Here is a 19914-nt window from a genome sequence, read left to right on the forward strand (position 1 = left end):
ACTGAGTCACCCCAGGAAAGCCCAGGAAAAATGCATAGATGTTTATAAACACAAAATTTTATATAAACTATCATAGCATTCACTACTTACATTCTGCAAAGTAGATTCCAGATTAAAGACTCCTAACTTACACACTGCCCAATATTAACAGAGGGAGGAATAAGCAAATAAATATGGAAAACAAATACATAACAGAGCAAGGGTTGATAAAACATTCATCCTGGCCTATGAAAATTTGTATACAAGAATTGTTTAAAATATGAAACATAAAATATACTTGAGTTTTAGAAATTTATTTACAAAGTTCTTCCTAATACAACTGCTTTTAAAATATAGCAATAAAGGATGATTCACTATGAAAGTGGTACATATGTGGCATAGAAAAAAATCTATATAGTAAGTTAAAGTATTATAACAGATAATTGAAAATTGTTAAATGACAAACATATGCAGTACTCCCTAAACAAGTAGGAAATAACAATGCATTTATTCATAGGAATTTGATTATTTTGTACTACCATTAAAAAAACACCCTATTATGAAAGATAAAATCAGAGTTTGAAAAATATTTTACAACAAGTGTATTTCAATTTTACATTTAATTATGAGGCCACAATAAAAATTTAACCATACACATATCAATGCATTTTACAGCAGATTAGCCAACTTAGGAATTATTTCATAAAGAGTATAAACCACTTTACCACAATCTCCCCACGGTCTTATCTTTCCAAATAAAATTCTACACACTATCAAACTAAATTAAGTGATCTGTGGCTAAAATCACTATAAGTATACTGGCCCTTAAACAAGTATACATCAGTATCATGTTTGTGCAAAATATACATGATTTTTTAATCCTTTTGCCCTTATCTCAATTTGCAAGTATATTCTGAAACCACCTCCTTTAACTGTTACTCTTGTCAATAGTGGCAAATCTTTCAAAATACACATGCGATATCTTTATTTATAAAACAAACTGCAAAAGAGTATGTGAACCAAGAACCCACTATTCAGAGATCTATCCATGTTTTCATTTGTGATATCACTTAATTTCTGAACAAATTGAGATACACATTTATTTCCAAAAATTCATTCATGGATACTGTACAAAGAGATTTACAGCAGTATTTGGCATCAACCAATAAAATTTATTTACTGTATCATGTGGCAAAGTTATTAATATCATGAATAACTTAAATGACTGGTCTTCAACTGGATTCAACAAAGAGAAAAATTACACCAAAATCAATATAACTTTTTACATGAATTAACTCAAAAAATGTCAGAGGTTAACCTTACTCTTTAAAGAAAAAATTTAAATGGCATAGTTTAGTGTTACCTTCTTTCCAGCTTTCACTAAGTGCTAACAGTAAGTACCATTTAAGTCAGTTTCTTATTTGAGAATGATGTGTTTATAACTTTGTACAAATTAAGATTTTTTTTTAAGCCTCATATCAAATGAGTTGTAGATCTACTTAAAGTATGGCTTCTCCTTTCAAAGAAGGCAGGAAGACTGACAAGGGAGGGAGACGGGATGCCCTGTAAAGACAAACATTTTATATTTAAATATTTTTCTCTTAAGTAAGCTATAGCTTAGTATCATACATACTATTTTTGCATTTTACAAATTATCATAACAAGTAAGACATCTGAAAATCTAAACTCTTTAAAGAAAGAGAAACTTAAAATTAGGAGGGAAGGGTTGGGAGAACACATAGAACTATTTTAGCATTCTGAAAACAAGAAAAATGGATAGACTAGTTTACTACATATTAACTCAAATGAAAGAGATATATGCTTACTGCTAGTAGTGTACTTCTGTGAGATATAAATGATTTAGTGTTTCAGGTGTATTTTTAAAATTATAAATTAGAAGACAAATTTTCGAGGTTAAAAAGACAAACCACAGTGGTTTCTTCTTAATCATAAGCAGAATTAAGAAGAGTAAAATTACTTCATGGGAAATAATTTTCTAAAGTAAAAGCCATACACTCTGAAAAAGTTTTTATATTATGTGTTCAACCCATATTTATATGTGTGTATGTATGATTTTGCTTCAAATAAAACTAAGCAAAACAGCAGTACTTCTGATAAAAGAGATTACTAATATATTAAGCTGTCTAGACTTTATTATTTCAGAGTGTCAAAGTTAAATATCATCAGAATTTTTAATAACAAAGAAACAGTACAAAAAGTTAAGAGGGGATATAAATCAAAACAAATTATTATGAAAGGTACTATGCTGCTGCTGCTGCTGCTGCTAAGTCGCTTCAGTCGTGTCCAACTCTGTGCGACCCCATAGACAGCAACCCACCAAGCTCCGGTATCCCTGGGAGCCTCCAGGCAATACCACTGGAGTGGGTTGCCATTTCCTTCTCCAATGCATGAAAGTGAAAGTGAAGCCATTCAGTCGTGTCTGACTCTTAGCGACCTCGTGGACTGCACTGCAGCCTACCAGGCTCCTCCGTCCATGGGATTTTCCAGGCAAGAGTACTGGAGTGGGGTGCCATTGCCTTCTCTGTTAACAGACATGAATAGTTAACTATTCCCTGGAGAAGGGAATGGCAACCCACTCTAGTATTCTTGCCTGGAGAATTCCATGGACAGAGAGGAGCCTGGTGGGCTACAGTCCATGGCGTCACAAAGAGCAGGACACGACTAAGCTACTAATACACACAAACTTAGAGCCAGCAAGGCAGCTAGCTAGCTATAAGTTCTCATCAACAAGGTTTGAAGAGTTTTAAAGAGCTGGGTTGGTAAAGTATTACCATTCAAGTGACAGCAAAGTGATGATTTAAGTAGATAGTATAAAAGTTTACATTTTCCTCAGGTAAAACCTTGATGATTTGCCATAAAATGTCATAATTCTAAGATTAAGAATCATATTTGGAATATAAATCCACTTCATAGGGCAATTACTACTACTTTTAAGTAATTACTTCCATAAATAAGAACATCTCTAATGGGACTGATTTTTTCAGGCCTTATGACTAAATTATCTTGCAAAATAGTTTTATGTGCCAATAAACAAAGATACTCCATTAAGCCTAAGTTGTTGTGATTTCAAAGCAGTTATAAAGTTGTGAATTCAGAAGTCCCCATTCACCTAATAAGTGATTCAGTGGAGAAAAATATTTTCTTTTTTTCATAGTAAATACAAATTTCAAATAGCTAATAAGCTCACATTAAACTTCACAAGGCTTGTTTCCATTACTGGTTGACGTATCTCCTAATTCTTCACAAATATCAAAGATGGCTTGGATAGAACTTTTTTGAAATTTGAAAACTCAATTTCCTTCTAGCATGTCTGAAAAACTAGCTCATGAGGCAGAATGAAGTACAGATCGAAACCAGGAGTTTTGAGAGCGCCCACCAGTAGAGTTTGAGAGCTGAACAAAGCCATGCTTAGTAAATCCAATTACATTGCTTGTGGAAACAGAATGAGTAATCTGTTAGAACAGAAATAGGCAATTCAGAAGAGGACAGGAATGTCTTAAAGATACTTTAGGTACTTATTTATATTATGTACATAAAACTGGTAAAGCCGTAAGTAATATATATTAATTTTCCGAAAGTTTTCTATAAAATCCTATTATCTTCATTTGAAAAGCAGTAATATTTATAATAGTTACAACAGATGCAGGAAATAAAAAAGGGATAGTGCACTGGGTTTCAGAAAGCTTACAATCTAATTTTAGTAAATGAATGCTTACTATATTTTGTCAATTTCAATACATTTTTCATTAACTAACATCTTTGCAAAAATTTATATTATCAACCAAGTATGATTTCCCTTCCATTGGAAGGTTAATCTTGATTACAAATCTATATAAACATACTCATAATAAGCTATAACCTTTGATGTATATTAACTAAAGACTTAACTAGCTTTATAAAAAATAAGCTATTAAGCATTATGTACCTTTTTTGTATGCATTTTATATAATTAAAGGTAACCGTTTATAAAACATGAAGGTGTTACCCTAAGTGCACTAATTTACTTAATCCTTACAACTACTACTTTATATTCATTTTATAAACAGTGAAATTGAAACAGAAACATCTTTAATAAGTTGACAAAAGTCATACAGCTAGTCAACAGCAGAACTGGGATCTGAACTTAGGAGTTTCAGAGATCCTGCTCTTAACCACTACTCAAACTGGCTCTGAGAAAATAATCACATCATATATGTGATAGATGTGATAGAGTGTGTGTAATTACCCTTTACAATAACAACATGGGGTAAGTACTCCTTTCTTTCATCTGCAAATTGGGGATAAGAGAAAATAGGAAACTTGCTGAAGAACATATAGCTAAGAAATGACAGTCACTTGCCTTTCTTAACCTTAGTAAGTTATATTAATAATTTTTACAAAGGACAGATACATCACTATTTAGTGACAGTAATATATGTTAGAAATGCCCTTAATATTAATTAAATGTCTAATAATTCTGACACCATTGGGAAATTTGGATTGCTCAGGAAACATTTAAAAATAAACACATGAATTTAGAACCCATTAAACCTTTTGATACTCACTTCAGTGATTATCTATTCACAGAACTAATAAAGGAAATAAAACTCAGTCTCTGCTATATTACTGGAGCCAATCTATACATAGAACTATCGTTCTGTACGTCAGTAAAGTGATAGGCTAGACCGAAAAATGTTTCTTTCTCAGAGATTAACATCTCAATCCCAATAAAATTTCATATCAAATAAACTACACCTTAAGTAAGTCTCTAATTCATTAAATGAGGTTTTCTAAATTATCTTAACCCAACAATGAGGTTAGATATATCAAAAAAATTGATGGAAATATTAAGATTTCTACCTTTAAAAAGTCAACAAATTTTATACCAACTTGATAAATTTGAAGTCATTTAGCCTGTTAAATCAAAATCACTTACTGCTAATGATGATGTGCTAGCCAGACGACTCATTACATGCTTCTCATTACTAGAAGGACTTCTTCCCTCTGCTGAACTTTGGGATGCCATAAGAGCCCTTCGGAGAGCTCTTTTTGGAGTTTTGGAGAAAGAGAATGCTCTTGTAACCTAGAATTAAAACAAGATACAATTAATATAAAAACCTAGATAAATCTAATATAGTTGATTAGAACAATTATATGTAAAACAAAGCCAAATTTACATTAAAAGTTTTTCTATAAAAAATATGGAGGAATTCTGCCATATACTTTTTCTATAAAAAGTATATGGCAGAATGAGAATCTCTGGACAAAGCAGTGAGAAAATGTTAGGGTTAGGGTTAGGGGTTAGGGTTACGGTTAGGGATTGTGGATTATTCTATCTTGCATTCATAGAACACTAGTCCAGCAGGAGAAAGTAGGAGGGAAAATATGGCATGAGAAGAAACCTTGGTCTTGTCTAATTTTGCTATAATTCAGTTGTGAGATTGTTGATCCAAAGCCACTTAAACCTCAATTTAACTGAAAAAGGGTAGGACTTTATTTGAATCACCATTGTTAATGTTTATCTACTATATATTATTCATGTTAAATGCAGAGATACAATGATGATTAAAGTATGCAGCCTCCCCTCAAAGGCAAAGAAAACAACAATCAAAAACTTATGAACTGAACAATAGACTCTGGCTGTAAATTTACCTATAAAATTAAAACTCTAGTTCTACTTTTTAAAAACATATTACCTACATTCTTGTATAGTCCTGAACAACCTCGATTAGGTGAGGTAAGGTAAGTAGGAAAGTTATCTTCATCATTAGAAGTCTGAAACTTACGATGGTAAGGAACAGATCCCAGGTTTCCTAACTCTTTTGTGTGCCCTTTGCTGAAAAATATCTAAGGCAATTTCTAACATGAATGCACACATACTTAAAACACCATCAGAAATATCACAGTAACTAGAATGGGAAGGATAAAAGCTGTTACAATTACTGTGCCAAAGAATTCACTAACTATTATCTCTGCAGGCCATTTCCTAAAACCGAAAAACAACTTTGTTTTATATACTACCTTCACACTGACATCTATGGCTATATTATTTTAATATACTCTGAAAAATACATTTTGGAGATACGGTGAATAATAATGTCACTGAGATTTACCTTTTTTGAAGTCTTTTTTATTGCTCTAGATGCTCTACTCAATGTACTGTCCATATCTTTTGTATTTACTTCAAAGGATTCTGGATCAGCAGTGTAAATAAGATTCTCCTGTTGAAAATTAATATTAATTTTTAAAATAATAAAATCAAAATACACAGCTGTTCCTAAAATCAAACCTGTAAGAACTTACATGCACACACAGGTGTGTGCATGTAAGTTCTTACAGGTTTGATTTTAGGAATAAATCAAACTACTCAAGATTTTTGCTGTTTTTTACAATGTATGTGTGAGTATACAAATATTTTCTCTTCAACATGGCAAAATTTCTCAAAAGAAAAGACACCAAATCAGGGCATTTTAAAATGTACTATTTGAAATGTAAGAGAGAGTTCAACTGAAGTCCCTGAATATCTGAATTTATAAACATTTATAAACATTTTTTAGTAACAAAATTTCACAACTGGGAAGAATTTTGCGGCTTAAAACAGTATAAATTAGGATATAGGTTAAATGTTTGCTGCCACCTTGTGGTTATGAAATACTTTCATTAATTGTTTATATTCCAGTTCTAGAATTATTAGCCATCCTGTGGCTAGTAATTCAATAGATTTTATTTTCAGCATTTTTCCATTACTGTTTACACTCCAGAATCATAGTTATAAATTTATAAAAGACTGCAAAAGCCATATAGTTGGACATTGTGATAAATTTAGGAATAATCTCTGTAGTAGGAAATCATTATACTGCAGAGATCCATTTTATATATGGATACCTAGAAATATGAGAAAAAAATTCTTCCTTATAATGAACAGCTTTTTGGCTTTACAAAAAGCTGTCTCCATTATTTTCCTAGCCAGCATTCTGTTGTATACACTAGTACTGTATTTCTTTCAATGAACCTTTGTGTGGAGCAATCCTTTATTTATAACAATATATTGTTGGCCCACAGAAAAAACAAACAAAAAACAAATCAAGGACCAGAGCAAGATGGTGCAATAGAAGGACGTGGAACTCACCTCCTCCCACAGACATACCTGTATGTAGAATAAAGCTCACAGAATACCTGCTAAATGCTGGCAGAAGAGCTCAAAAAACCAAAATGCAAGAAAGATCACCATTTAACAGAGAAGGAGAAAACAAAGAAAAGGGGAATTGGGACAGGATCTGTACCCCTGGGAGGGAGCTATGAAAGAGGAAATGTTCCTTGACACAGAAAAACGCTTCACCAGCAGGAGAGATCAGTGTGGAAAGAAAGAGAGCTTCAGAGGCTTGAGAGAGAACAGAGCAACTGGTCTGCAACAAGTAGAACAGAGGGAGACCCGCAAAGAAGGTCCAGGCTATCTCACTGCAATCCTCAGCCTGAGAGGCATGTCTGCTGGTACACACAGGTGCTCAGCTGTGTCCAACTCTTTGCAACCCTTTGGACTATAGCTTGCCAGGCTCCTTTGTCCATGGGATTTTCCAGGCAAGAATACTGGAGTGAGTTGTCATTTCCTTCTTGAGCAGATTTTCCTGAACCAGGGATCGAACCCAGGTCTCTTGTGTCCCCTGCACTGCAGGTGGGTCCTTTACCTCCTGAGCCATCTGAGAAGGTTGGGTGCTAAAACCTGGGCTTCAAAGGACAGACCTGGGGCGAAGACTGGAGTTGTCTGCATGAAGACTGCCTGAAGGGGCTTGGAGTACGATCCAAGCTGCAATCTGGTGCATGTGCAAAAAGGAGACTGGATCCGCCACTGAAGCCCCACTGTTAACTTGCAAGCTCAAAGGAAGGGTGGGGCACAGAATAGCAGCCTCATTCTCAGTGTGCTCATAACAGGCTCAGCTGCTCATTCACAGAGGCAAGGCTGCAATCCTAGCCAACTGCCAGTGGCCTTACAACTTAGAAAGCAGGGCTGAAATCTTAATGTCCCCATGGCTCATGAATTTATGTGCCTGAGATGGCTTGGTAAACTCAGTGCCTGTAGGACACTGGTGTAGATTACTGTGCTCCTGTGGCTGGGGCAGGTCTAGAGATAGTAGGCTCTGCTGGCACTCACACACAGAGGTAGGCTGAGGGTCTAGGCTGACTCAGTAGCTCCTACAGCTATGGCGGGTCCAGGTGCTCAACCCAGCCATGGTGGTCCTAGTGCCTGACCTCAGTAGTTCTGTGTCAACAGATCTGTGCTAGTAGCTTTTTGAGTAGAAGACCTGAGGGTTACCAGAGCTAACTATCTAAATCTCCACAGCTGAGGTGGGACCAAGGGGTGTGCCAAAAACTGTACTCTGTGAACCAGCAGAACCAGCCTGTCACAATAGTGACAGGCAAAATCAGAGTGCACTTTCCACTAGACAAGTCTTTCCCCAATATTTACTGGGTGGCGTCTCGCCCAGTGGGAGTATTCCAGTCCTATCTACCTCACACTGGAGTTCAGAAACAGACCTGGGGCATCTATCCAAAAGGCGGGCAGACCCTGCCCCAGACAGAGTTGTAACAACCACAGAGCAAAGAGGAAGCCACACTCAACATCCAGTGCAGGCTCTGGTCATCATGATAACAATCATGCCCTTATCAAGGGGATAATAGATAACACACAGAGAGGAAAAATGTGGCAGGCATACATAACGAAAACAGTCTTTGCTCAAAAATATTACACTCACAAAGGCTACACAGGGACACTCCCTCATAAAAACTGCCCTTCCAGACCATGGTAGAAAAATGTTTCTCCTTAATTCAGAGTCAGAGAAATAGAAGTAAAATAAAGAAGAGGAACCACACAATTAAAAGACCAAGAGAATTCCCTGAAGGAACAATGAAACAGACATCTCCAGTCTACCAGATCCTGAGTCCAAAAAGGGGATAATGAAAATATTGAAGGAGTTAAGAAATGATATGGATAGAAACAGAGATTACTGTAAAAAAAAAAAATATATATATATATATATATATATATATATATAAAAAGAGGAGTCAATTAAAAGTAAAATGAGACAAAAGCTGAACTAAAGGCAATCAACAGCAAACTGGATAATGAAAACTAATAAGTGATCTGGAAGATAGAATAATGGAAATTACCAGACTAGAACAGCAGACAGAAATACAAATTAAAAAAATATATATATAGAAGATCTATGGAATAATATAAAGTATCCAGATCTATGCATAACAGGAATCCCAGAAGGAAAACAAACAGAATGGGAATTTAAAAATGTATTTGAAGAAATTACGGTTGAAAATGTCCCAAATCTAAGGGAGGAAATGGAAACCCATATATAAGAAGGACAGAGGGTCCCAAATAAGATGAACCCAAACAGACCTACACCAAGATATACTATAACTAAAACAATAAAATTTAAAGATATAAAGAGGATTCTAAAGGCAGCGAAAGAAAAACAAAGAGTTAATTACAAAGGAATCCTGCCCCCATTAAGGCTATCAGCTGATTTCTCTACAGGGTCCCAAACAAGATGAACCCAAACAGACCTGCACCAAGATATACTATAACTAAAATGGCAAAAGTTAAAGATATAAAGAGGATTCCAAAGGCAGCAAGAGAAAAACAGAGTTAATTACAAAGGACCCCTCTCCCCATAAGGCTGTCAACTTATATCTCTACCTACAGAAATACTGAAGGCCAGAAGGGGGTGGCAGGATATATTCACTCAAAGTCTTAAAAGGGAAAAGGCTGCAACCCAGGACACTCTATACAGCAAGATTATCACTTGGAATAGGGAGAGATAAAGAACTTCTCAGACAAGCAAAAACTAAAAAGAATACAGCAATATTAAACTTATCCTAAAAGAAATATTCAAAGGTTTCTCTAAGTAGAATAAAGAAAAAAAAATCTACACGAAAGAGAAAATCACAATTGGAAAGAAAATCACTTACATAAGCTAGTACACAAATTTAAAAAATAAAATAATTTTTCTGAAAGTAATGATAACTCCAACTAACACCAAAAGAGTAAATACAAAGATATAAAAGAGGACGTCAAAAATCATAAAATGTGGGGAAAGAGTATAAAAATGTAGTTTTTTTCTTTTAAAGAATGTGTTTGAGCCTATATGACTATCAGTCTAGAGGAGGTCAATATAGTTGTCGGTTAACACACTTGACAGCCAGGGTAACCACAAATCAAAACCATGTAACAGGTTCATAAAAAAGTAAAAGAAAAGAAAACAGCATAATACAAAAGAAAACCATCAAACCAAAACAGGGAAAACAGAAAGGAACAAAGATGAAATATAAACTCAACTGGAAAGTAAGGTTTTAAAAATGGAAATAAATACTTATCTATCAATAATTACCTTAAATGTCAATGGACTAAACACTGTAATGAAAAGACATTGGCAGACTGGATTAAAAAAAAAAAGAGCCTACAACCTGCGGCCTATAAGAAACCCACCTTAGGGCCAGGGCCAATGACATACAGATTGAAAGCGATGAGACTGAAAAAGATATTTCATGCAAATGGAAATGACAACAAAGCAGATCTAGCAACGCTCATTCCAGACAAAACAGACTGTAAAACAAAAGTCATAAAGATAAAAAAGGACATTCTATAATGATAAAAGGGTCAATACAAGATGAAGATATTACACGCATTTAATACTTGTTAACATATGCAACAGACGAGTGCCTAAATACAAAAAGCAAGTATTAACAGACATAAAGGAAGAAACTGACAGGAATACAACAGTGAAAGACTTTAACATCTCACTCACATCAGTAGATACATCTTCCAGACAAAATGAGAAAGGCAACAGAGATCCTAAATGATATAATGAAAAGGTTAGGCTTAATTGATATTTTCAGGACACTACATCCAAAAAACCAGAACACATTCTTTATAAGTGCACATAGATCAAGCTCTAGGATTGACCACATACTAGGACACAAAACAAGACTGAACAAATTTAAGAGGACAGAAATAATTTCAAGCATCTTTTCTGATCACAATAGCATGAAACTAGAGTCAACCTTAGAAAGAGAAAAAAAAAGATTATATGGAAACTAAAAAGCATGCTACTTAAAAAAAAAAATATCGAGTCAATGATGGAATCAAAGAGGAAATCAGAAGACACCTTGCAACTACTATATACTCTTGACAAAGGAGGCATGAGTACAGAATTGAGGGGGAAAAAAAGTCTCTTCAGTGTGGTATTGGAAAAGCTGGACAGATGCATATAAATCAAGGAAGTCAGAACAGTCTCTCACACCATACATAAAACTCAATAAACACCATTCTCTTCTCCAGGAGATCGTCCAGACCCAGAGATTGAATCTGGGTCTCCTGCATTGCAGATTCTTTACCATCTGAGCCACCAGGGAAGCCCCAAATACATGACATGACACCATAAAACTCCTAGAAGAGAACATAGGCAAAACATTTTCTGACATAAAAGTCCAATTGTTTCCTTAGATCAGTCTCCCAAGGCTACAGAAATAAGAGTAAAACAAGCAAATGGGACCTAATAAACTTAAAAGCTTTTCCACAGTAAAGGAAACCATAAAAAGACAAGACAATCCACAGAATAGGAGAAACATTTGCAAACAATGTGCCCAACAAGGGATTAATTTCCAAAATATACTAGTAGCTCATACAACTTAATAACAAGACAACAAACAACAACTCAATAACTAGACAAACACCTAAATAAACACTTCTCCAAAAACATACAGATGGATAGCGGAACACGAAAAGATGCTCAACACTAATTATTAGAAAAATGAAAATAAAAACTACAAAAAGGTACTGCCTCACACCAGAAGGAATGGCCATCATTAAAAAGTCTACAAAAAAAAAAAGTCTACAAATAACAAAGGCAGAGAGGGTAACAGTACCGAGGTTCCTTAAAACCCTGAAAATAAAAAAGCAATAAAAACAAACAAAACCAAAAAAACCTTAAAATAGAGATGGCATATGACCCAACAATCCCACTCCCAGGCATATATCCAGAGAAAACTAATTCACAAACATACATGTACCCCAATGTTTACAGCAGCACAATTTACAAATTATAATAAATTTTACAGCAGTACAAGTTACAATTTCCAAATCATGGAAGCAACATGGATATATGAATGAATAAAGATGTGGAATAGATACACAATGGAATACTACTCAGCCATAAAAAAGAGTTTAAGAATGCCATGCAGTAACATGGATGGACCTGAGATTATCATGGGCTTCCCAGGTGGAACTAATGGTAAAGAATCCACCTACCAATGCAGCAGATGCAAGTTTGATCCCTGGGTTGGGAAGAGCCCCTGGGGTAGGAAATGGCACCCCACTCCAGTATTCTGGCCTGGGAAACCCCCTGATGGGCTACAGTCCATGAGACCACTAACAGTTGGACATGACTGAGCACACACGTGCACACACACACAAAGATTATATCATATTAAGTGAAGTAAATCACAAACACTATATAATATCACTTATATGTGGAATCTAAAATATGACACAAATTAAATTATTTACAAAACAGAAACAAACTCACAGACATAGAAAAGATAAGAACTTATCATTACCAAAGGGGAAAAGGCGTGGAGGAGGAATAAAGTAGGATTAGCAGATACAAACTACTATATATAAAATGGATAAACAACAAGGTCCTACTGTACAGCACAGGGAACTATATTCAGTATCCTATAATAAACCATAATGGAAAAGAATATGAATATATATGTATAACTGAATCACTTTGCTATATACCAGCAACTAACACAACACTGTAAATAAACTAGACTTCAATTAAAAAAAAATTTTTTAAGTCTCTTAATTTTTCTAAAGTTATGTAAATATCCTTAATCAAGTATTTATAAACAATAATAATCATACCTCAATGTCTTTGAAGATCAGATTTAACTATAATAAACATTTTATTCCCACAGGAAATGTCCAAGGCAATCTACTATACTGAAAAGGGTCATCTATTTATACATTCTCCTCCATCTAATATATCATTTGTGCAAATATGAAGGGATCAATATCTATCACATATCCCTCCCATATATGATGAAGAAATCAAATTATCTTTTAATGGACCTAGACTTCATCCAAGATCTATCACAAGCTACCTGATTTTGATTTTCTCATGTATCTTCACTTTAATCTGTACAGGATAAAAGGGATTATACATTTATAATGGCTTTTGATTTTAAGAGACTGCACTGATAAATTGGCAACCTGCCTGACAGGAAAAGCAACTTGCTACAACTCACCATACTGCTCTCAATAAGATAAAAGAACAACAGAACAAAATATTCTCTCACAAATAGTAAAGTCAAAGAGCATAAATGAAAATGCAAGTTCCAAAAGCTTCACTAAAGCAAAGCCAAAGGAGTTCTAAGGCTATGAGGGCCTATCTGTAAGCTAGGGATTCAAAAAAATGTTGCATGTGTCTATACTTTTAAACATCTTTTCCAAAACAACTTTTAAATCAGTTTTCCTCAATAAACACAAAACTAAAACTCTCCTGTATTCATAATTAACAAGTCATTAGAAATATACAGGTTTAGTATGTACATTACCATGGAGTTTAAACTTTCATTACAATAGTAGTTTAAGAACTTACAGCATCTGCTTTACAAATGGTGTTGGCTACATGTCGACATAGCATCTTTAGCCAGTTTTCTTTTGGAAGTTCCTCTGATGTCATCTGGAAACTGAGCAGCACATTTGCTTGCTCTGTTGGTGGCCTCACAAGCAATGCAAAAGCATTATGGCAATCTAGGGTTCCAGAATAACCACAAACACTACATGTTACTCCTTGGAAAATGACAGATTTAACACAAGTTTAGTTCCCTCAGAGTAAGAAAACTCCACTGAATTCTCTCTTCTCTATCCAGTAAATTAGCTCTATTTCTATCTTTCCTATTCCCTTAGTTATTAATTGGACAAAGAGCAGCATCATATTATGTTGAAACATTGGAAAGAATAGTACATACCATGTGAGGAACTAACAATAATAATTTAATGTTGTTAGGTAAGCAGTACTTTCCATAACATTTAATATTTTCTTTAATGAAGCTTTAAAAAATTAGATCATTTCTTAGAATTCTAGAATTTAAGTTTTTAAAGTGACACTGTAAGAATAATAATTCAACCTACTTAAATCAAACTGAAAGAAATAAAATACTCAAATATTAAAACTGTTACAAAAGGTTTTATGACCAAGATGCTAAAACAGAACCTATTTTGAACAATGAAGTCTTCCAGAATTATAATCCAAAAAATATAGACGATTTAAGTAAATGCTCTATGTAGCCCTTAATAAATCCAGAATTTGACAACTGAGTAAAGAGAGCAATATAAGTTGCTATTCAAGTTTTCTTTGTTTCTCATAAATTGAAAGCTTTCCTTCATTAGAGGATAGGATCAGTGATAAAACCAGCTTACATCGTAAAAATATATGCCTAAACAAGAAAAATATTGCCAAGCATACATATCATTAGTTACTATTTTAAAAAATGATATTGCTTATGGTAGGTATAAACTTTTGCCAATTTCAAGCCTTCAAAGAACCCTCTCTTAACATTCCCAAAGTTTAGAGTAAAAGCTTTCCTTAATACACATATGAGCCCACATTGAGTCTACCATAGTTACTTTGGGTATATTTACTCATGTATATCTATTTCTGGTGATATCCTAAATGTATCCCTCACAATGCAGCCACTGGCAACAGGAAATGTTGTAAGATGTGGAAGCACAGGTAATAGACTACAACTGCTTTTGGATTCTGAAGGAATAATTTTGGTGTGGGAATGGGGAGGATGGGCACTACTTTAACCATGTAACCATTTAAAAGCTCTTTGTATCTTAAGAGATGAAGATATTCTACAGAATGAAATAATACTTTCATTTGAAAAAAATTAAAAATCAAATCAGTTCCTAGAAATGTAGTGGGATAAAAGTAAAGAACAACTACTTTGCCAGAACTAATCAACAATATTGAAAAATAATTTACCAGTTTAAAAATAAACATATAAGGGAATTAAACCTTCAATGAATATAAACTATTTTTATTTAGCCAACAGTTTATCCAATGATCATACCTTCTGTCTCTCTTATGTCTAGCACCTTCTTAATCTGAGAAAGAGGCATTAGATGAATATGCTTAAGAGAAGCTGGGGGTCGGGTCTGGCCATGAGGACTCCTAAAAGTACCAATAACCTTGTGTCGTTTTCTTGCTATCTGATTATTGGGGGGGAGAAAAAAAAAGTTGATGTCAGTAACAAAAACAAAGACCAAATGCTTAAAAATAAAATGGCACTAGTCACATAAATCTATATGCAGCTCATTAAGTATCAGTCATTCCAAAATTATCTGTAAGTAATTACTATGTAACAAATTCATACATGTAACTATGTAACAGAATTGTTCACATTCATATGAAAAGAGCTCAGAAGTCAGGAAAACAGGATCTATGGAAAAGATCCCAGAGGTGTGAAAGAACTTGGAAGAGTTGTGAGAAATAATGGGATCAAAGGATGAAGGAATCTTCAATAAAAGACCTTGAATTCGGAAAGAGGAATAGTTGCTTTGGGATGACTGCCTTGGGTTCAAAAAAATAACTGACTTCAGTTTAAGAACAGAATTCACAATTATCTCAGATCCCATGCAAGGAACTGAGGATAAAGGAGCGAATAATACAGAAATGGTTCTGGTTCTCATGACACTTACATACTATTGAGAAATATGAAAATCAAAGTAACAATACATTACAAATCGATGCAAATTATAAAGTCAATGTGCTGATATAACTTTAATTAAACTGGGAACTCACCAAAGGAAGAGACAGGTAAAGTATTGCTGGAGAAGACAGGAACAAAATCAGAAAGGATCCTGTGACTCATGATGTATGTAAGTTCTGAGAATTTTATAAGGTCTTTAATTTTTTATTTCTATGAAATCATTGTATATTATTTTGTCTTTTTAAAAGAATATCTCTTTTGGGCTTAGGAAAGTGAAAGTCGCTCAGTCATGTCTGACTCTGTGACCCCTTGGACTATATATAAAAAGTCCATGGAATGCTCCAGGCCAGAATACTGTTGTGGGTAGCCTTTCCCTTCTCCAGGGAATCTTCCCAACCCAGGGATCAAACCCAGGCCTCCTGCAATTGCATGAGGATTCTTTACCATTTGGGCTTATGATCAATTAACTAAAAGACACTAACACAAAATAATTTAGATTAAGTTGCTTAATGAATTGAGATTGATCGGTCATATTCATCAGATAAATATGACAAAGTAAGGCTGAAATCTGTGTTGGTTAATGAGAAAAGATCAAACGGCAGTCAGTATCACATTCACATTGATGCAGAAATATGACACATGATCTATGATACATACCAAATATTAAAAGCCCATTTATATTAATATGGTGAAAAAAAGTAATTCTTTAACTTCCACTGTAATATCTAAATGTACTTTTAATTTAGCTAAGTAAAATAAATAATTTTAAGGCTCATTTTTAAAAAGGAAAAACAATGACAAGTATTAATACAGATGATACAAATGCTAGTCCATCAAGGTAAGAACTCAAAATACAGATACATCACCTGTCATGTCTAAGTGAAGTCAGTTCAGATCTTACTCATTTTAGATGTTTCTAACATTTACCATTCTCTTCATTCCAAATTTGCTCTAAGTTTTGGTGTTAAAAAGAAACAAAACAAAACAAGCTAAAGAATAAGAGCTTATAAATCTAAAGGTCCAAAATTTGGGCTCCAAATTTAATGTTAGAAATAGAACTGTTACAGTTAATGTGATTTTGACATGGAGACTAAGAGAGGGTAGAAAAAAACGTCAGTGAATTCAGGAAAGATGAAGGAAGTAAGAGGCCAAGCTATAACAGACGTGGAGGCTACAAGGAATGACCAATGACATGAATTAAAGTGCAAGGTAAGTCTATGAGCCAGTTGTAGAAGACATCAAAAAACTGAATGGGAAGTAAAATTAAAAAATTTAAAGCAAGCCACAACTCTCCAAGGATTAGAGGATAAAGACCTGGGTTCAATCCCTGGGTTGGGAAGATCCCCTGGAAAACGGAATGGCTACCCACTCCAGTATTCTTGCCTGGAGAATTCTATGGATGGGGAGCCTGGTGGGCTATAGTTTCATCGGCAGGGGATTATAATTCATTATATTAAATAATCAAGTTATGTCCATCTTCAATAAAATACGGATTTCTCTGCTGGGAAAATGTACTTAATTTTAAAAAGAAGTCATAATTATTTTGTAAATCTTGAAGAAATATACATAGGTACAAGAAGTTCCTAAAATTCTTGATCTAGGCATTTATTTGCATGAAAATAAACTAAATTTTCATTTTGACATGGATTTGAAGTTATGAAAAAATACCATACTTCTTAATATTAGGTCTTCTCCTAAAAGCATTCAATTAAATAGCATTAAATCAACAATTGGTCTCATCAAAAAAGTGATTCAAGTTCACTTTACTTTAAACTTCTTTAATCAATTAATTAAAACTTATTGTTTTGATCAAAGCTTAGTTTTAAAGATTCAATGAAGTCATACAAAACAGCAGTGTTATTACACTGTATTAAGGACAACTTTACCTCCAGGCAGTCATTGAAGAGGAAGAGAGTTACTTGTTCTCCTCTGTCACAGGGGTGTTCACCTAGAGAAATTGTTTCAACTCGCTGAACTAAACTTCGGTGAGAAGATAAAAGATTAGCCTGAATAGATTGAAAACATTAATAAAAGAGATTACTTCATGGTAAATACTTTTTTAAAATTATAATTAAAAAGAAAGTTGTGCCAAGATTCTGTTTATATTATAACTGGCAGAATCTAAATACAGCTGACCTTGAACAACACAGGTTTGAGCTGCACTAGTCCACTCATACAGGTTTTCTTTTTTAGTAAATAAGTACTACAATATTACATGACCCATGATTGGTTGAATCTATGAATACAGAAGCACAGAAACAGAGTGCCAACTATAAAGTTATATACAGATTTTCTACTGCTCTGGGCAGGGGGTTGGTGCCCTTAATTCCCAGTAGTTCAAGGGTCTACTATAACAAAAACAAAAAGAACAAAAAGAATAAGTCGACAATCATCAAAAATGAACACTTACTGGACATCCATCTACCTCATAAACAACATCGAAAATTTGCCTTTGAGCTTCTGTTTTTCTCTTATCCTCATTAATATGGCTGAAAATTAATAAAGTTATTTTTAAAACAACAGACCATAAAAACTATATATATACACATCTTGTGTCACACACACACAAAAAATCCCTCCATGTGAATATGTCTTAATTTTGATAACCGTATCAGTTAATATATTCCCTAAAAGTATCCCACTACATTAAAAAATTTCTCATAGAATCCTTCAGAAAGTTTTGCTTTACTCCTTACTATATTCTCTCTCTCTCACTTTAAACTATATTCATTATACACTTCCTAAAATACATTATATTGGTATAAACTGCAGGTTCAGAAGTGTTAAGTTCAGGTAAGTTTAATGCAAATCATTCCCAAATTATATACTAATCATTTCACTGAAATAAAAATTAAGACTATTGCTTCCAGACAAGATGGAATAAGAGGAAAAATATATACTTTGCCTGAAACAACTTAAAAAAAAAAATCCCAGCAAAGTATAAAGAAAGAGGTTTTTTAAAGTCAATGTCTCAAACAATGCAAGCCTAATTATATCCTATCTACAAAACATACACTTTATATCAAAGACATGAATAGTCTAAAAGTAAAATAATGAAAATATCCAGTAAGAGCACAATATATTCTTCTCAAGTGTACATGGTACCTTCACCAGGTTAGGCCATAAAATAAGCCTCAGGAAGTTTAAAAGGATTGAAATAATACAAAGTATATTTTCTATAAATGGTGAAGTAAAATTAGAAAATTAGTATCACAAGGAAACTTCAAAAATTCACAAATATGTGGTAATTAAACAACAAACTCCTGAACAACCTATAAGTCAAGACATAATCACAAGGGAAATCAGAAAACAGTTTCAGGTAAAAACAAAAACCAAGAACATGACTAAAGTAGTGTTTAAAGGGAAATTTACAGCTATAAAAGTGAACAAATAAGCTCAAATCAATATCCTAATCTTCTACTTTAAGACACATGACGGGGGGAGGCGGGAAGAGCAAGCTAAATCTAAAGCATGCAGGAAAAAGGAAATCAAAAGTTATGAACTAGTGACTATAAAAATAATAGAAAAAAAATCAACAAAATTAAAAGCATCTTTCTTTTATGAAAGTATGTTAACGCTGACTGCATAATTCAGTTTGTAGAAAAGATCAAGGTAAAGAATGTGTATGTTAAACCACTAAGTAGTGAAAAACACTACTATCCTGATCCCAAAATAACAAACCAAAAGCATGACGATTGGCTGATCAACATATAAAATACAAGTATAAGCAAAAACCAAAATATGCATGTTTTCAGTAGCAACAGAAGCTCATACCCATTAATTTGAGCACTATTCTACTGCTAGATCCTTTCACTAGAGCTGGTAGTTTCTATATAAGAGCTCCTTACAAGTATTTTAAGAAACTCTATTTCAGGACTTCCAAGGAGGCAGTGGTTGAGGATCTGCCTGCCAAAGCAGGGACCACAGGTTTGATCCCTGTTCTGGGAAGATTTCACATGCCAAGGCATAACTAAGCCTGAGTGCCACAACTGCTGAGCCCACACACTGAAACTACTGAAGCCTACATGCCTAGAGCCAGCAAGAGAAGCCACTGCAATAAGGAGCCTGCACACTGCAACGAAGAGTAGCCCCTGCTCTCTGCAACTAGATACAGCTTGCACGCAGCAACTAAGACCTAGTGCAGCC

General features: G+C 34.1%; 1 protein-coding gene across 9 annotated transcripts in view; it reads right to left on the bottom strand.

Moving 5' to 3' along the window:
• Positions 1-277: 277 nt before the first annotated feature.
• Positions 278-19914, bottom strand: part of ECT2 (epithelial cell transforming 2) — an 81079-nt gene continuing 61442 nt past the window's right edge. For all 9 annotated transcript variants that reach the window (XM_055569033.1, XM_055569034.1, XM_055569032.1 and 6 more), the window contains exons 19-25: positions 18179-18257; positions 17655-17774; positions 15130-15268; positions 13650-13804; positions 6093-6200; positions 4916-5062; positions 278-1542 (exon numbers count right to left, since the gene is read on the bottom strand). In XM_055569033.1, coding sequence (XP_055425008.1) covers positions 1453-1542; positions 4916-5062; positions 6093-6200; positions 13650-13804; positions 15130-15268; positions 17655-17774; positions 18179-18257 — 838 coding nt within the window. In that variant the 3' untranslated portion in view covers positions 278-1452. The remainder of the gene's footprint in view (positions 1543-4915; positions 5063-6092; positions 6201-13649; positions 13805-15129; positions 15269-17654; positions 17775-18178; positions 18258-19914) is intronic.

This window comes from Bubalus kerabau, chromosome 2 (genome assembly GCF_029407905.1).
Source record: "Bubalus kerabau isolate K-KA32 ecotype Philippines breed swamp buffalo chromosome 2, PCC_UOA_SB_1v2, whole genome shotgun sequence".
NCBI classification, from domain to species: Eukaryota; Metazoa; Chordata; class Mammalia; order Artiodactyla; family Bovidae; genus Bubalus; species Bubalus kerabau.